The following is a 16,690-nucleotide window of genomic DNA, read 5'->3' on the forward strand; positions in this document are numbered from 1 at the left end:
TCGGACAAACTCCAAGCATTGATTATGCAAGAATGGGCTGCCATCAGTCAGGATGTGGCCCAGAAGTTAATTGACAGCATGCCAGGGCGGGTTGCAGAGGTCTTGAAAAAGAAGGGTCAACACTGCAAATATTGACTCTTTGCATAAACTTAATGTAATTGTCAATAAAAGCCTTTGACACTTATGGAATGCTTGTAATTATACTTCAGTATACCATAGTAACATCTGACAAAAATATCTCATAACACTGAAGCAGCGAACTTTGTGAAGACAAATACTTGTGTCATTCTCAAAACTTTTGACCACGACTGTACAGTGAGAGAAAAAAGTATTTGATCCCCTGCTGATTTTGTACGTTTGCCCACTGACAAAGAAATGATCCGTCTATAATTTTAATGGTAGGTTTATCTGAACAGTGAGAGACAGAATAACAACAAAAAAATCCAGAAAAAACGCATGTCAAAAATGTTATAAATTGATTTGCATTTTAATGAGGGAAATAAGTATTTGACCCCCTCTCAATCAGAAAGATTTCTGGCTCCCAGGTGTCTTTTATACAGGTAACGAGCTGAGATTAGCACACTCTTAAAGGGAGGAGAATCTGACATTTGTAATTGGCAGTAGTAGGCGTGGTGATCGGACAAACTCATATGTCGACTTTCTATTTTCTTAATTTTAGAAAATAGAGGTGTAGATAAATTATATAAAATCGATTCAGGATATGTTTTATGCCTGTTTGCGTATAACATTTACTCATTTGCTTTTGGATTTTGTGCTCGCCAGGCATCATTGAGGTTGTAATTAGAGAGTATATGTTGGAGAGCCTTGGTCACGTGTAGATTGTAGTTAGTCTTATTAGATTTGTGCCGCATGTCCAAAATGGCATTCATGTCTGTCCCAATAACCAGATGGAATTAAGTTCATTCTAACAATATGCTGTTCCGCGAATAATAAAAATGTAGGATCATATAAATTTGGAGCATACACATTAATAAAGGCAATTTTCTTTCCATTATGGATACATTTAAGGAGAGTGATTCTGCCTTCTTGGTCTTCGCCTTTACCCAAGATGGTGATTTCCACATTCCTTATGTATCATTATGATTACACCTTTAGTTTTGTTTGGGGATGATGAAAAAGCAGCCAGTTTGTACAATAGTTCTGCATTCTGCGTCCTTCCAGAGTTTCTTACAAAAATAAGAAAAATTACAGCACACTGGTAATCTTGATGCTTCCAACAATTTAATGGGTCTATTAACTTCCATAGTTTCTTACCTGGAAGAGGTGCCTCAGTAGGTTGAGGGGCATCTACTTCGTCTTGCAGTGGAGTGTTGAGGGGCAGCTCTGGGTTTGGGAGAGGCTGGGGGAGAGATGGATGGTCTGGAGCTAGGGGTGGAGGGGAGGACTGAGCCTCCCTCCTCCCTGTCTCAGTCACCTCCAGGTCGGGTATGGCCCTCATCAGGCTGGCCTGGGCCTCCTGGAGAATCTGTTCAAACTCACTCCCAGCAGAGGTGGCTGCTGAGTTCTGTGATGACCTCCCCTCCTCCAGGTCCCTCTCTCTCTCTGCAGCCTGTGGGGTGGAAAAGAGAGAGGACCAGACGTCTCAATGCCTACCGATCAGAAATGTAGATGCGCTTTACTGAGATTTACTGAGAACTGGCAGAGTGCTCTGTTTAATCATCTTGAGTGATAGTGTGGTCTATATTACATTACACAGTAAGTAACAGTCATCTCAGTTTTAAAGACATTCTTCATCTCAACTCAGCCACCTTGAGCAAGTTTCCTGGACCCAGATTAAGTCCAGTCTTAGACTAAAAAGAATCTCCATTGAAAGTAAAAAAAAATTCTATGTGTTCTATGTGTTTTTACAGACAATTAAATAATTACTAGGATTATCAGACTGACTATGACTACCTCAATGTCCATGACTATGTGTTTGATGCTGCCACTGTTGGTGTGGATCTCCTCTGAGCCAGGTGGTTGTGTGGTGGTCTCAGTGCTGCTGGCCATGGGTGCCGGTCCATCGCCGCACCAGGGGACCATTCTCTTCTGCAGGGCTGGGCTGTTCTCCCGGCTGCGGGGACTGACCTTGGCCACGGTGGGGGAGTCTCGGCCGTGGGTGGGAGTCAGTGGGGGGCTGGGGTGGTGGTGTGGCAGAGCCGCTAAGTGCTGACACGGCTGCATGTTGATGGGAGAGCTCTTCACACGGTGGACGACGTCAGGTGAGGTGGAGGCCGTGTCTGGCCTGCCTGCAGGGTTCTTGACCTGGGGCTGGGGGGGTCTGACAGAGGTCCTGGGCTGAGGTTTGGGAGATTCCATTGTGGGGAGATTCTTCCGGGGGGGTTCAGACTGGTCAATGGCAGGCTTTACACCCCCCTCTGCTGTGGCTGCTTTGGCTGCTCCAGGCTTGGGATCATGAGGATGATTCTCTGTGACACATCTGAAGGGAACACAGTATTACTTTATTTGACTACTCAGATCATCAGTCATCCTCTTACATGTCCTGGATGATATACAGGGTCAGCATGTACCTTCTGAGACCGCTGAGAGCCTCTGTCAGGGCTTTGACCCTCTTAAGCATGCTGTCCATCTTTTGAGGCTCCTCCTTCAGGAAGCGCACCGCCTCCACCTCCACACACAGCACCGTCCGCATCTTCCCATGCAGGCTTGGGAACTCACCTGACAGAGGGGAGGGAGGTAGTGGAGGAGGGAGGGACCATAAATCCTAAAGTTGTCACACATTGACGAAGCATCAGCTATCCACGGTGTCCTTTCTTACCCTTCACATACACTACCAGTCAAAAGTTTGGACACACCTACTCATTCAAGGGTTTTTCTTTATTTTTGAAAACATTTTACATTGTTGAATAACAGTGAAGACATCAAAACTATGAAATAACACATATGGAATCATGTAGTAACCAGAAAAGTGTTAAACAAATCAAAATATATTTTATATTTGAGATTCTTCAAATAGCCACCCTTTGCCTTGATGACAGCTTTGCACACTCTTGGCATTCTCTCAACCAGCTTCATGAGGTAGTCACCTGGAATGCATTTCAATTAACAGGTGTGCCTCCTTAAAAGTTAATTTGTGGAATTACTTTCCTTCTTAATGCGTTTGAGCCAATCAGTTGTGTTGTGACAAATAAGCAAAGACATGGTCAGTCAATCCGGAAAATGTCAAGAACTTTGAAAGTTTCTTCACGTGCAGTCGCAAAAACAATCAAGCGCTATGATGAAACTGGCTCTCATGAGGACCGCCACAGGAATGGAAGACCCAGAGTTACCTCTGCTGCAGAGGATAAGTTTATTAGAGTTGCCAGCCTCAGAAATTGCAGCCCAAATAAATGCTACACAGAGTTCAAGTAACAGACACATCTCAACATCAACTGTTCAGAGGGGACTGTGTGAATCAGGCCTTCATGGTTGAATTGCTGCTAAGAAACCACTACTAAAGGACACCAATAAGAAGAAGAGACCTGCTAGGGCCAAGAAACACGAGCAATGGACATTAGACCAGTGGAAATGTGTCCTTTGGTCTGGAGTCCAAATTGGAGATTATTGGTTCCAACCGCCATGTCTTTGTGAGACGCGGTGTTGGTGAACGGACGATCTCCGCATGTGTAGTTCCCACCGTAAAGCATGGAGGAGGAGGTGTTATGGTGTGGGAGTGTGGGGGTGCTTTTCTGGTGACACTGTCAGTGATTTATTTAGAGTTCAAGGCACACTTAACAAGCATGGCTACCACAGCATTCTGCAGCGATACGCCATCCCATCTGGCTTAGTGGGACTATCATTTATTTTTCAACAGGACAATGACCCAACACACCTCCAGGCTGTGTAAGGGCTATTTGACCAAGAAGGAGAGTGATGGAGTGCTGCATCAGATGACCTGGCCTCCACAATCCCCTGACCTCAACCCAATTGAGATGGTTTGGAATGAGTCGGACGGCAGAGTGAAGGAAAAGCAGCCAACAAGTACTCAGCATATGTGGGAACTCCTTCAAGACTGTTGGAAAAGCATTCCAGGTGAAGCTGGTTGAGAGAATGCCAAGAGTGTGCAAAGCTGTCATCAAGGCAAAGGGTGGCTATTTGAAGAATCTCAAATATAAAATATATTTTGATTTGTTTAACAATTTTTTGGTTACTACATGATTCCTTAAGTGTTATTTAATAGTTTTGATGTCTTCACTATTATTCTACAAAGTAAAACATTTTAAAAATAAAGAAAAACCCTTGAATGAGTAGGTGTGTCCAATCTTTTGACTGGTACTGTATCTTAAAACATTACAGAACTGACTGTGGTTATCCACAGGTTGTATATGATTAATGCTGCTACTGTGGCTATGGAGTACCTCCTGCTATTGGTAACTCAATCACTTGAACATCTTCTACCTGTGGTCAATGATGTGCTAACCTCTAGCAGCAGCCCCAGACAGTGCTCACCTTTAAGTCCAGCTAAGGACTCTCCCACCCTCCTGAGGTTGACAGCTCCCTCCTCCACGTCCCTGAGGGTGACTGACGGCTGACCTTTGCCAGAGGACGAGTCTCTCCTCAGATGGTCCACATACTCCTCCAGCTCCCTGAGAGACACAGGTTCCACATCTGGTCATAACATTACAGTACAGTAAAACCAATGGTCATGCTTGGCATGACAAGGAAAGACATTGGTGATTGGCATATTTATGACGGTGCTCACTGTTCAATTAATAAATTGTTCCGTTTTTGCATCTTCTCCCAGGCACTGTAGTTTTTGCATGGTGATTTCTCCTAATGTAATAACGAGCAATAAACACAAGATGGCAGCGAAGTAAACGTTGAGTTCAAGACATAAAACAGATTTTCAAACCTTTGCAGTAAAATATAATAGTATGGAAGTATGGAATGTAAAAACATAATATACTCAGTCATTCAAACAAGATACTAAGTCGTTCAAAAGAGATAATAAGTTGTCCAAACAACTTGTTTGAATGACTTAATTGTTATTTTGTCTAATTAGGCCTAATTTGTTCTGCAGCTTGTCAGTGAATGAATCCTGCCAAGGCAGCAGCTACTCTTCCTGGGATCCAGCAAAATGAAGGCAGTTATACAATTTAAAAACATTACAATACATTTACAACAGATTTCACAACACATTAGTGCTGTAATGGTTGCTGCAGCCTTTTATTCACTGATTCCATACATTGATATAATTATTCATTGACAGTTCTTTGATAACCTAAAGTAGGGCTGCTTTTGAATGACAGAGCATGTAAGTGGGCGTGTGTGGAGTGAGGAGCAGAGCATAATTGAGCAGATAAAAAAATGATGTTGGCCTTCTCTCCCGCTTCAATTTCGCTCTGGTACTGCTCAGCCACAAGCTCTGGGCATGCTCTGCCTAGCATTTTTTATTTCCTTTATCACTATTCTTTTAATTAGGCCTATTCGGTGGTAATTATTTAGCCTACCCCACCACAGTAGCCTAAATCTAGTTTATATTCTACTTTCTAACAACTAATTTGTTCTGCAGCTTGTTCTGCAGCTATATCGTTTCTATTTTTTTCTAGGACTTCAAATATATTAACAGATGTTTTAGGCAGGCAATACATAGGCTACAGTATTTTAGTTTCTCTTGGAATAAAAAAATCATAATATAAATCAATGTAATTAAGCTAAAACATCATAAATAAACCATAAATAATAAAGGCCAGTATCAGCTTCTTTTCATAAAGAAAAGGGAATAAATCATCTCAAACTGCAGCAGTCAAATGATTTGAGCACAGAAACAACCAACAACAAGCTTCACATGTGCATTGAGCTTGGGAAATGCGCTCTACAAATTACATATGATTATTATTAATACAAAGACAGAAAAATATACATGTCAAAGCTTAATTACATAAAGGAATATTAGTGGGAATATAGCCACAATACAATAAAGCGAAAGGAGAATGGAATATATTTGGAAAGCCTAAAATCTAAAAATACATTGAGATGAAGGCGCCACCGTGTGTGGATACTATTTCAAAAAACATTTAAGTAGGGACCAGCACAGAGTCCAGTAGGATAGTGTCACAAGGCTACATAGTCATAGGCCTACACTTCACTGCTGGAGGGAATACACCGCCGTCCTTGATTGTGAGCTAGAATGAAATGTTGAATGAAATGTGTGCGACACAAGAGGTAAACAATTGTTTTCCATCAATAGAATCAATGTAGGGAGGTAACGTGATATCATAAGGGAATTGCTTAGATGGTACTTACCGGTAGGACTAGTTATCTCACACACTCTGGCAGAGAAATAGCCTATGTGAGCGCTTTAACAGTAGCCTAAACGTACAGTTAAAGTATCCATCACCCATAAATTAATGAACTTCAGAGATAATAGGCTGGTGTATACTGCGAACAATCGCCTACAAAAGAGGTTTGTGATAGGCTTTCAATTGAAAGGTGTAACTTGTTATAGCCTACCGTTCACAATAACAGGAAAAGATACATTTAATCACCCAAATAAAATAAAGAGATAGTAAAAATTCACGCTTAATCTTTGAAGTGTTGGCTAATGGTTTACTGAAACATAAGGAAGCTATCCGAGTTTCAATAGCACCAATGACAAAAACCTATTCATTTGATGATAAAGCAAAGCAAAAAATATTGATCTGAAAGCATCCTTGAGAAGGAGCGATTGAGAGGGAGAACCGTGCGTAATGGATGGATTTGGCGGACAGGTTGCAAAATAAATCGTTGCAGTTTTATAGCCTCATGCAGTAGTAGCAGTAATAATAATAATACAAAATATATGACTACTTTACTATTCGGACACAGACCAATTAGGCTACCAGGAGTCAAAAGCCACCTACTGGGCAAAATTATTCTGAGGTGTGCACGGATTATTTGGACAATAATGCTTTGTGGAGTTGTTTTCATTAGCGGGAAGAAGTTTAACTAATGTCTAATTAGGGGCACATTTATTAAATCAGGGCATTTGAAGCCAAGCAGTGATCTTCATGCCTTCTGATAAACCTGGTCTGATGTCGCAAAGAAGATTGGTCCTGTCCCTTTGGGGATTTTGATAATTAAACAGTATTTTAGGGACTGCAGATTACCAGTGCGGTGCTGTTTTTACACACCAATAATCTGTGTTCTCTATTGGCAATATCACCATTGCCCTCTGTGACAGTCTGTTCGATTACAGCCTAAAGCTGTTTTGTGGGGTTTGTAGTTAGTCTCATATAGAACATCTGATCATTCAGTTGCCTGAGTACTTACGTTTTATAGACAGTGTAGTATTGTACAGTAACAGTGCCTCCCTTGTGTATTCTTCTGTCTTTATAATATCAGTAATAGTAATATTTCATTTGTAGAGCGCATTTCCCAAGCTCAATGCACATGTGAAGTTAGTTGGTCCTTCCTTCTGTGCGTAAATCATTTGACTGCTGCAGTTTGAGATGATTTATTCCCTTTTCTTTATGAAAAGAAGCTGATACTGTCCTTTATTATGTATGATTTATTTATGATATTTTAGCTTAATTAAAATGGCAATATGTAACTTTATGGGTGACCTGACCAAATTCACATAGAAATGAGAGTTATAGATCTATCATTCGACTTGAAAGCAAGTCTAAGAAGCGGTAGATATGTTCTATGTGTACTATTTCTATGCTTCCCATTCTTAAGTTTTTACTTTCGGTTTTGTACACTAGATTCAAAAAGAAAAATATATTTCACAACGGTTTAGATGGTACATTGAGCATGTTTGGGATGCTTTGGATTGACGTGTACGACAGCGTGTTCCAGTTCCCGCCAATATCCAGCAACTTCGCACAGCCATTCAAGAGGAGTGGGACAACATTCCACAGGCCACAATCACAGCCTGATCAACTCTAAGCGAAGAAGATGTGTTGCGCTGCACGAGGCAAATGGTGGTCACACCAGATACTGACTGGTTTTTGGATGCACGCCCCTACCTTTTTTTTAAGGTATCTGTGACCAACATATGCATATCTGTATTCCCAGTCATGTGAAATAGATTAGGGCCTAATTAGTTAATTTCAGTTGATTGAACTGTAACTCAGTAAAATCTTAGAAATTGTTGCATGTTGTGTTAATATTTCAGTTCGGTATAGATACAGTGGGGGAAAAAAGTATTTAGTCAGCCACCAATTGTGCAAGTTCTCCCACTTAAAAAGATGAGAGAGGCCTGTAATTTTCATCATAGGTACACGTCAACTATGACAGACAAATTGAGGAAAGAAAATCCAGAAAATCACATTGTAGGATTTTTAATGAATTTATTTGGAAATTATGGTGGAAAATAAGTATTTGGTCACCTACAAACAAGCAAGATTCCTGGCTCTCACAGACCTGTAACTTCTTCTTAAAGAGCCTCCTCTGTCCTCCACTCGTTACCTGTATTAATGGCACCTGTTTGAACTTGTTATCAGTATAAAAGACACCTGTCCACAACCTCAAACAGTCACACTCCAAACTCCACTATGGCCAAGACCAAAGAGCTGTCAAAGGACACCAGAAACAAAATTGTAGACCTGCACCAGGCTGGGAAGACTGAATCTGCAATAGGTAAGCAGCTTGGTTTGAAGAAATCAACTGTGGGAGCAATTATTAGGAAATGGAAGACATACAAGACCACTGATAATCTCCCTCGATCTGGGGCTCCACGCAAGATCTCACCCCGTGGGGTCAAAATGATCACAAGAACGGTGAGCAAAAATCCCAGAACCACACGGGGGGACCTAGTGAATGACCTGCAGAGAGCTGGGACCAAAGTAACAAAGCCTACCATCAGTAACACACTACGCCGCCAGGGACTCAAATCCTGCAGTGCCAGACGTGTCCCCCTGCTTAAGCCAGTACATGTCCAGGCCCGTCTGAAGTTTGCTAGAGTGCATTTGGATGATCCAGAAGAGGATTGGGAGAATGTCATATGGTCAGATGAAACCAAAATAGAACTTTTTGGTAAAAACTCAACTCGTCGTGTTTGGAGGACAAAGAATGCTGAGTTGCATCCAAAGAACACCATACCTACTGTGAAGCATGGGGGTGGAAACATCATGCTTTGGGGCTGTTTTTCTGCAAAGGGACCAGGACGACTGATCCGTGTAAAGGAAAGAATGAATGGGGCCATGTATCATGAGATTTTAAGTGAAAACCTCCTTCCATCAGCAAGGGCATTGAAGATGAAACGTGGCTGGGTCTTTCAGCATGACAATGATCCCAAACACACCGCCCGGGCAACGAAGGAGTGGCTTCGTAAGAAGCATTTCAAGGTCCTGGAGTGGCCTAGCCAGTCTCCAGATCTCAACCCCATAGAAAATCTTTGGAGGGAGTTGAAAGTCTGTGTTGCCCAGCGACAGCCCCAAAACATCACTGCTCTAGAGGAGATCTGCATGGAGGAATGGGCCAAAATATAAGCAACAGTGTGTGAAAACCTTGTGAAGACTTACAGAAAACGTTTGACCTGTGTCATTGCCAACAAAGGGTATATAACAAAGTATTGAGAAACTTTTGTTATTGACCAAATACTTATTTTCCACCATAATTTGCAAATAAATTCATTAAAAATCCTACAATGTGATTTTCTGGAATTTTGTTTCTCATTTTGTCTGTCATAGTTGACGTGTACCTATGATGAAAATTACAGGCCTCTCTCATCTTTTTAAGTGGGAGAACTTGCACAATTGGTGGCTGGCTAAATACTTTTTTCCCCCACTGTATATGTTACTTTGGGTGGGGTAAGCTAAATAATTACAACCGGATAGGCCTAATTAAAAGAATAGTGATAAAGGAAATTAAAAATGCTAGGCAGAGCATGCCCAGAGCTTGTGGTTGAGCAGTACCAGAGCCAAATTGGAGCGGGAGAGAAGGCCGACAACATTTTTTAAATCTGCTCGAATTACACTCTCCTCCTTCGTTCACACTCGCCCACTTATATACTCTGGCATTAAAAGCAGCCCTGCTTTAGGCTATCAAAGAACTGTCAATAAATAATCATATAAATGGATGGAATCTGTGAATGAATGGCTGCAGCAACCGTTACACGGTCTGACAAGCTGCATAACAAAAATGTGGCCTAATTAGACAAAATAACAATTAAGTTGTTCAAACGACTTAATATCTCTTTTAAACGACTTAGTATCTCATCTGAACGACGTAGTAAAAAAATATATATAACGAGATACTAAGTCGTTCAAACGAAATAATTCCAAGAGTCTACGTTTTATTGATTTTGTTTGCCTTGGGCTTCAGGGCTTCCGTAGTTATAGACAAGATAATGTTTCAAAACCTAAGCTTCCCATTAACCTTCTATCTAGTTCTAAGCCAGCACTGATGTTTTATGTCAGGAGGGGATTTCAAACTTAAAAACGCACTGTTGCTGACAGAGTAGAAAGCTGTTTGACATGCTCAGTCAGAAGCTGTTTGTTGACAACAGTCTGACAAGAGCAGTCTCTGTGTCAGCTTCTGCAATCAAAGTACTCCACAGAAAAGAACACTCAAAACAGGTGTTTGATGGCCAGATGCAGAACAATGACCAATCTAAAAGTATTTTAGTCAATTAATTTCCTGATTAAATGGTTAAGACGAATATAAAGGGACCATAATGGTTGGATTCTTTGAAGTGACTATGTTTAATCCAAAGTCACAAAGAAAGTACATGCATGTCTGGACCTAGAAAGGACTCACTATCCATAAAAACTATATTCGGGTTGCCTGACAAAGTCATGAAAACGATGCATGTGCATCGCAGAAGGCCATGCGTTGTTATGATTCTGGATGGACAGATAGCTAGCAACAATGACAAGAAGCTGCCATGTGGGGAATCGCAGGTGGCTCGTTTCAGCTTGTTGTATCTTGATATTGATACCATGTCTTGTTTTGAGGAGTTTTGACTCATGTCACGTCTATGCCAATATGGCAAAACATTTGCTAGCTAGCTAACCGACAACTGTAATGATGCATTTGAGAGATGTCCTCAATGTGAAAATGTATTTCTGTTTTCAATCAATTTGGAGAGGAAATATAGTTTACATGTTGATAACAATCCTTTGATTCTAAGCCAACCCAGTCTGTTTTGCCCCAGGATTGCGCACACATTGGTTTTGTTGCTAAATAACCCATCCGTCTACACTATATGACCAAAGGTATATGGACACCTGCTTGTTGAACATCTCATTCCAAAATAATGGGCATTAATATGGAGTTGGTCCCCCCTTTGCTGCTATAACAGACTCCACTCTTCTGGGAAGGATTTCCACTAGATGTTGGAACCTTGCTGGGGGGACTTGCTTCCATTCAGCCACAAGAGCATTAGTGAGGTCGGGCATTGATGCTGGGCTATTAGGCCTGGCTCGCTGTCGGCGTTCCAATTAATCTCAAAGGTGTTCGAGGGGGTTGAGGTCAAGGCTCTGTGCAGGCCAGTCAAGTTCTTCCACACCGATCTTGACAAACCATTTCTGTATGGACCTCACTTTGTGCACGGGGGCATTGTCATGCTGAAACAGGAAAGGGCCTTCCCCAAACTGTTGCCACAAAGTTGGAAGCACAGAATCGTCTAGATTGTCATTGTATGCTGTAGCATTAAGATTTCCATTCACTGGAACATTCACTGGAACCATGAAAAACAGCCCCAGACCATTATTCCTCCTCCACCAAACTTTACAGTTGGCACTATGCATTGGGGCATGTAGCGTTCACCTGGCATCTGCCAAACCCAGATTAGTCCGTCAGACTGCCAGATGGTGAAGCGTGATTCATCACTCCAGAGAACACGTTTCCACTGCTCCAGAGTCCAATGGCGGCGTGCTTTACACCACTCCAGCTAATGCTTGGTATTGCGCATGGTGATCTTAGGCTTGTGTGCGGCTCCTCGGCCATGGAAACCCATGTTATTAAGCTCCCGACAAACAGTTATTGTGCTGACGTTGCTTCCAGAGGCAGTTTGGAACTCAGGAGTGAGTATTGCAACCGAGGACAGACGATTCAGCACTCGGCGGTCCTGTTCAGTGAGCTTGTGTGACCTACGACTTCGCGGCTGAGCCGTTGTTGCTTCTAGACATTTCCACTTCACAATAACTGCACTTACAGTTGACCGGGGCAGCTCTAGCAGGGCAGAAATTTGACGAACTGACTTGTTGGAAAGGTGGCACCCTATGACGGTGCCAAGTTGAAAGTCACTGAGCTCTTCAGTAAGGCCATTCTACTGCCAGTGTTTGTCTATGGAGATTGCATGGCTGTGTGCTCGATTCTATACCTGTCAGCAACCGTTGTGGCTGAAATAGCCGAATCCACTCATTTGAAGGGGTGACCACATAATTTGTATATATAGTGTATGTTAAGCGTGAGAGTGTGAGAAATAGCTGTTTCCCAATATCTGTTTTCCCACCTAAACGGTGCTCTCAAGATTACATAACAGCTACATACAGTATACGATAACACAGTTGTTCAACACATACAGTATCCCCCCCATTCTCCAAGATGAATTTGGCCCAATGATCTGACATTAGTAAAGTTAAAGTAAGACATTGGCTTTGACTCCATTACTAATCTCTCCTATCAACGTCGGTACCACAGTCCCACCGGATCACACACTAAACAGCCTCATTAGCATTCATTTAAACATTGTGCAACATTATTAGCAATGTTTGGCAGAACACCAATGACTCATTCCATAGCTGAGTTACTGTATGTACCACATGCCGGTAGATAGACTGTGCTCTGGTTCACTGGAATCTGTTCTGATTACAAATTCAGAGTAGATGAACTAATCCCACTTTAGCTGCAACTAATTACTTCATATTGCAACATAAGATCACGCTCACAAAGTTAGCTTCAGTATCTGCAGTTTAGCCAAATAAAAAAACAGAATAGGGCATCTGGAGCAATTACGTATTACTATCGTCTGATCACTGTTTATTGTAGGAAGTAGATTATTTCTATTTTTGTTGCCATAGGATATAATCTGTACTCTTGTTAGTACCAATAGCCGTGCAAAAGTAAGATGGGCTCAACAAAGTCAATGCCTTCAATAAATGACATATCCTGTCAGTCAGTGTGTGGGGCTCTACAATAGTTCTAAATCCTTACCTGAGCTGAGCCAGCACTCTCTCCTCCATGGCCTGGTACTTGTGTCTCTCCTCATCCACCGTGGTCCTCTGTCTCTGGCCAGGCTCTGTCTCCTGCTGTTGTCTCTGTAGGGTCTCAGACATCACCTCAGCTAGCTCCTCCTCTGCTCTCTTCAGCATCCCCCTCACACTGTCCTGGTTCTGCATCTGATAATGACCATACACATTGGTTTCAGTGGCATTACAACACACACCGATTAATGAGATGCACTATATGTGATGGAGGAATATAATGGAGTACATAATATGAACACACACCATGTCAAGGTATACTGTATATATTGGATCTAGACAGATGCAGATTCTCTCAGATACCACTATTGTGAATATTGCACATCTGTCTTTTACGTTTGTGTTTTCACTTATGGTGCTTGGATGACAAGATGTATCACTTAAAGCTGCAATAGGAAATGTTTTGAGCAACCCAACCAAATTCACATAGAAATGTGTGTTATAAATGTATATAGATCTGTCATTCTCATTGAAAGCAAGTCTAAGAAGCGGTAGATCTGTTCTATGTGCGTTATTTCTATTCTTCCCGTTCTTAAGTTTCGTTTTTGCGTCTTTGACTTTCGGTTTTGTACACCAGCTTCAAACAGCTGAAAATACAATATTTGTGGTTATGGAACATATATTTCACAGCAGTTTAAATGGTACAATGATTCTCTACACTATACTTGCTTGTTTTGTCACATAAACTGAAATTAGGCGAACTATTCGAATTTTTGCAACCAGGAAAGGGCAGAGCGATTTCTGCATAGTGCATCTTTAAACAATTCTGATAATGGATGAATGTAATGTGCGGGTGGCTTGAGTACCTGTAGCTGTTTGAGTTGGTGAAGCTGCTGTCGGAGGTCAGTGACGTTCCTCCTGACCGTGGTCAGTGTGACCTGCAGGGTGGGGTCAGGGGGAGGGGCCTGAGAGACTAGAGCATTGGAGCTGTCTGCAAGGAGGCTGGCTGCAGGAACTGGTGACACTCCTACACATCAGATCAGTGAGACACAACTCTATGAGTTACTGTAATGAGAGATTAAAATAGGGCAGATTCAAAATAACTTTCATCATCCACAAAAAACTAATCCTAATTTGACTTTGTAACACTAATAGTTGTGTAATAACAGCACCTGTACTGTTGTTGACATGGAAAGGAGAAGCAGTCCTCCTATCTTTCTCAGCTGGCCCAATAGCAAGTGCATGCTGAACAAGGCCAGCCAGACTGGCAATCTGTTGTTCCATGGCCTTCATTCGCTCACTGCAAAACACAATACATGTTTGGCCCAAAACAATACTGTGCTATGTACAGGTAACTGCCAAAATAAAGTAAACACCAACATTAAGTGTCTTAATAGGGCGTTGGGCCACCACGAGCCAGAACAGCTTCAATAAACCTTCACATAGATTCTACAAGTGGCTGGAACTCTATTGGAGGGACGCGACACCATTCTTTCACAAGAAATTCACAAGAAATGTTGTTGATGGAAAACGCTGTCTCAGGCACCGCTCCAGAATCCCCCATAAGTGTTCAATTGGGTTGAGATCTGGTGACTGAGACGGCCATGACATATGGTTTACATTGTTTTTATGCTCATCAAACCATTCAGTGACAACTAGTGTGCTGTGGATGGGGGTGTTGCCATGATAGCCAAAATAATGGCCTGCCCAGGATTTTCCATACATGACCCTAAGCATGATTTGATGTTAATAGCTTAATTAACTCAGGAACCAAACCTGTGTGGAAGCACCTGCTTTCAATATACTTTGTATCCCTCATTTACATTATTTTGGCAGTTACCTATAATACATAATAATAATAACAATGCATTGTATTTCTAATGTGCTTTATCAAAAACCCAAAGTTCAAGTGGTAGTTAGTCACCTAGGTCTATCTGGAAAACAGAGGCAATCGTTACTGAGTGGACTATCCTGACTAAACAAATATAATGAGCCCTCTGTTATGTGAGTCTCAACATAGTTATAGAATTATTAATTATATGTCTGTGAGTCTCACCTGGTCTGGGGGTTATTGGGGGTGAGGTGACCCTGAAACAGCCTGTCCCCATAGAGCCCTGGGGGGAGCTCCACGAACACAGGAGAGGAGGACACAGAGGACACACTACCCCTGGTCCTGTTCACCACCTCCACTGTATTACCATTACTCTCCTTCCGCAGAGACCGGCGAATTGGAGAGTCCCTCTCCGTGGCCACAGGACCGTGGTTGTCGTTCAATCTGTGAGGGGAAGGGGGCGGGGTTTTGGTGTCAAGCGGCGGTAGTCCCTGGCTTTCCCCGTACCTCCGGGACTTCTGCCTGTAGAGGGAGTGCTGCTGCTCCGGGTTCTCTGTATAGGAGGTTGTGGACTTGACCGAGGCCCAGTGGAGGCTACCACCACCCATGTCGACCATGTTCCCCGTGTGGCCGCCCCCCTTGGAGGAGGCGATACTCAGCCGGCCCTCCTGGACAGCGTAACGGTCAGTGACGTTGACATACAACCCGTCGGCACGCACCAGCGCTATACTTTTACTGCTTAGGTCCTCGTCAGGTTTGACGTCTCTTCTCTCCTGGATGGCACTGGGGCAGGGGGTGACGGACCTGCTGGGGGGCCCACTGGACATGCCGGCCCTGGGGAGGGTGGCACTGCCTGGCACCCCTCCCCCAGTTCGGGGGACGTAGGGGATCCTGGAGGGGGAGGAGGGCATGGAGCGGACCGTGGGGGGAGACATGGACCCCTGTATGGTGTGGACAGGACTGCAGGTGGATTGTAAAGTGTGCACAGGGCTATGACTTCCATACAGTATCTCCCTTGGTATCTGGAGACAGGAGGAAAATCAGAGAAAAGATAGTCAAAGTCAATGGAAAGAGACTAGAAAAGACACAAAACTTGATGTGCTATGCAGAGAGACTCTCAGACATTAGGTTAACGGTATGTCTGTCCCCCCAACAATAAATCAATAAATCAAATGTTGCTTTCAAAATGACAAATCATAGACAGAATGTGCATCTGTTTTGACAAAGGCTATACACAGAGTGTGAGAGAAAAAGAGAGGAAAACCACATCCACAAAGGTGGAATTGTACCATAGGTAAACAACACTATCTGTTTAGACATGTCTTTGTTGCACAGTCATGCCTCACTGTGCAGAGTGAAGACACAGAGCGTTTGTTGTGTATGCTGTGCGTGCAGGACTAGTTCAATAAACTGTATGAGTAACTCCCAACATTACCATTGACACATAATTCTCCCTAATCTGCATCTTTCTCTGTATTCATTTCAGAGCCTTTTCACGACAACAATCTAAAGACAACTTGTTTAGATCATAATGTCAGGTAAAATGGGATCTTGACACGATTCCGTGAAAAAGTCCATTAATCAAGCATTGTCATTTGATGTGTAAAACATGCAGATCACTGAACTGGAGCTAATCTAAGCAAAATTACAATAGCCAGTAATAGTTGACTATAGTCTCAAGAACATACTTTTGATGGTACTCACACTCTTCCTAGTCCTTGTGCTGCAGGTACATGCTTTACCTTCAGCAGTTCAGCAGATTTGAACAGTGATCAGAAAGTTATAG

At 42.6% G+C, this 16,690-nt stretch overlaps 1 protein-coding gene across 1 annotated transcript in view; it reads right to left on the reverse strand.

The window, feature by feature from the left end:
* The window catches only part of LOC311098686 (sickle tail protein homolog), a gene marked incomplete at its 5' end in the record, with an annotated part of 73,575 nt that overhangs the window by 15,172 nt on the left and 41,713 nt on the right, over window positions 1-16,690 (reverse strand). The window contains 8 exons of the mRNA XM_084139226.1: window positions 1,276-1,570; window positions 1,915-2,440; window positions 2,532-2,679; window positions 4,450-4,586; window positions 13,084-13,268; window positions 13,940-14,100; window positions 14,246-14,373; window positions 15,130-15,926. Coding sequence (XP_083995352.1) covers window positions 1,276-1,570; window positions 1,915-2,440; window positions 2,532-2,679; window positions 4,450-4,586; window positions 13,084-13,268; window positions 13,940-14,100; window positions 14,246-14,373; window positions 15,130-15,926 — 2,377 coding nt within the window. The remainder of the gene's footprint in view (window positions 1-1,275; window positions 1,571-1,914; window positions 2,441-2,531; window positions 2,680-4,449; window positions 4,587-13,083; window positions 13,269-13,939; window positions 14,101-14,245; window positions 14,374-15,129; window positions 15,927-16,690) is intronic.

The sequence above is a fragment of the Coregonus lavaretus genome, assembly GCF_964263955.1.
Source record: "Coregonus lavaretus genome assembly, chromosome: 23".
Classification (NCBI taxonomy): domain Eukaryota; kingdom Metazoa; phylum Chordata; class Actinopteri; order Salmoniformes; family Salmonidae; genus Coregonus; species Coregonus lavaretus.